Source organism: Limulus polyphemus, unplaced genomic scaffold (assembly GCF_000517525.1).
Source record: "Limulus polyphemus unplaced genomic scaffold, Limulus_polyphemus-2.1.2 Scaffold5223, whole genome shotgun sequence".
Taxonomy (NCBI): Eukaryota; Metazoa; Arthropoda; class Merostomata; order Xiphosura; family Limulidae; genus Limulus; species Limulus polyphemus.
In genome coordinates, this window is record NW_013670833.1 from 1,434 (window position 1) to 3,141 (window position 1,708).

Genomic DNA, 1,708 nt, shown 5'->3' on the forward strand with positions numbered 1-1,708 from the left:
CAGATAATTAATATTTTGCATAATTCCCAACCCTTTTAGAAGAAGAGTTTACTTTTAAAAAATCTGGTAAGGGTATTCTTATGACGCACTATTATATCTATTATAATCATTTTTCGGGTGTGTGAAATCGTTACGTTAGCACCACAACAATTCTTGTGTTTCCAAATGTCTTCTATAAATAGCGTTTACAAATAAAGATTAAAGAGAGACAACGTGTAGAACCAATGCTTATTATACAAAACGATACATTGCTGTAGCAACACTGTAAACCATATAACAATCATGTAAATCGACACATTACACACGAAACTGTGAACACATCTAAAATCAATAGTTTCCAAAAAAAACCCTCGATATCATACTTTGATAAAAGCTGCTGAAAGAGGGATAACAAACAAAGGAGTTGAATCATGTTAAATAATGTACAGAACGAAAAAATGATAATTAACTTAAAGAAACTCGAAATGATATACAAACTACAAAAATATCCTAAGGTATGTAATTGCGCTACCTTCATACGGGTATTACTATCGTTAGTCTTCATCGAACTGACGAGTGCGTGAATGCTCATCATACATCAAGGTTTTATACGCAATATGACTGTTCAATTAATATTAAGTAGAAATAGTGTTAGATTAATGTTAGGTTGTAGGTTTGGAAAACTTTATAAGGTTTCAAGAAGAGGTAAGTTGCTTATTTACAGACTTTAATTAAAATTTTATCATTTCAGTATATCTGGCCAACCTTGTTCAAGTTACTGTACTCAAATACAACGTATTTTCATAGGTAAAGCCTAATTCAAGATACTAAGGGAACACTTGAAATTCAATTTCAAGTTCAAATTACTGTTCTTGTATTACATTAATAATTAAGTTTGCTGGTAACTTTTTTGGAATGTATGTTGCACGCAACGTATATTTGTGGCAAAAATGGAGTGCGAACATTAGAGTAAGGAATGGGGAAACAGTTTAAAACTATAGAAGGATATAATAAATATATAATAATATTAGTAGTACTAGTACTGGTAATATTAATAATACCTAGATACACATTTCATATACAATTTACCAAAAGGCATAACTTTAAGTTTAATAAAGTTAATACTTTATACTAGGCCTCAATTGAAGTATTACATTTATAAATAATATGTGTACAGTTTTGCAAAATCTTGGCGTTATAAAATTATATAATTTCTATTCGAAGAAAAATTATGGAGATAGATTAAGATGTCTTGAGAAATGAAGGATAAGAAGCAGTCTTACTGAGTGAAGTGTACAGAAAACTATATTTTTTGATAGTGAGGTGACAATGACAGATTAGTTGTTGGTACAGTGGTAGTGGAACAATTAAGGAACATTATTTTTTGCAGTGCATGTAAGAGCAGTGATTTTGTAAGTTGTAAATTTCTATCTGCAGGTATGGTTAAGGGTACTGTTACAACAATAGGCTTAATACTAGATTGTTAGGCATTTATTTTCGTTTTCGGGTAACTACTACTGTACTAGTACTGGGTTATAATTTTTGGATAAACTTATTAAATACTAGATTGAAATAGTTTTCACTGGCATAAGCTAAGTAAGAAGGAAAACATGTTTAATTTAAGTTTAAGTTACTGATTTTTTAGTTATTCAAATGTATGTATAAAACCTAAAAAAAATTTTTGTTTCATATCCTCCACATGCAAAATTTTATAAGCTTAGCAACCTAT

The 1,708-nt window shown here is 29.5% G+C and overlaps 1 protein-coding gene across 1 annotated transcript in view; it reads left to right on the plus strand.

The window, feature by feature from the left end:
- The first annotated feature begins 527 nt into the window (after positions 1–527).
- LOC106472293 (39S ribosomal protein L19, mitochondrial-like) overlaps positions 528–1,708 on the plus strand; it is a 43,863-nt gene continuing 42,682 nt past the window's right edge. Inside the window, exon 1 of the mRNA XM_013932926.2 lies at positions 528–684. Coding sequence (XP_013788380.1) covers positions 564–684 — 121 coding nt within the window. The 5' untranslated portion in view covers positions 528–563. The remainder of the gene's footprint in view (positions 685–1,708) is intronic.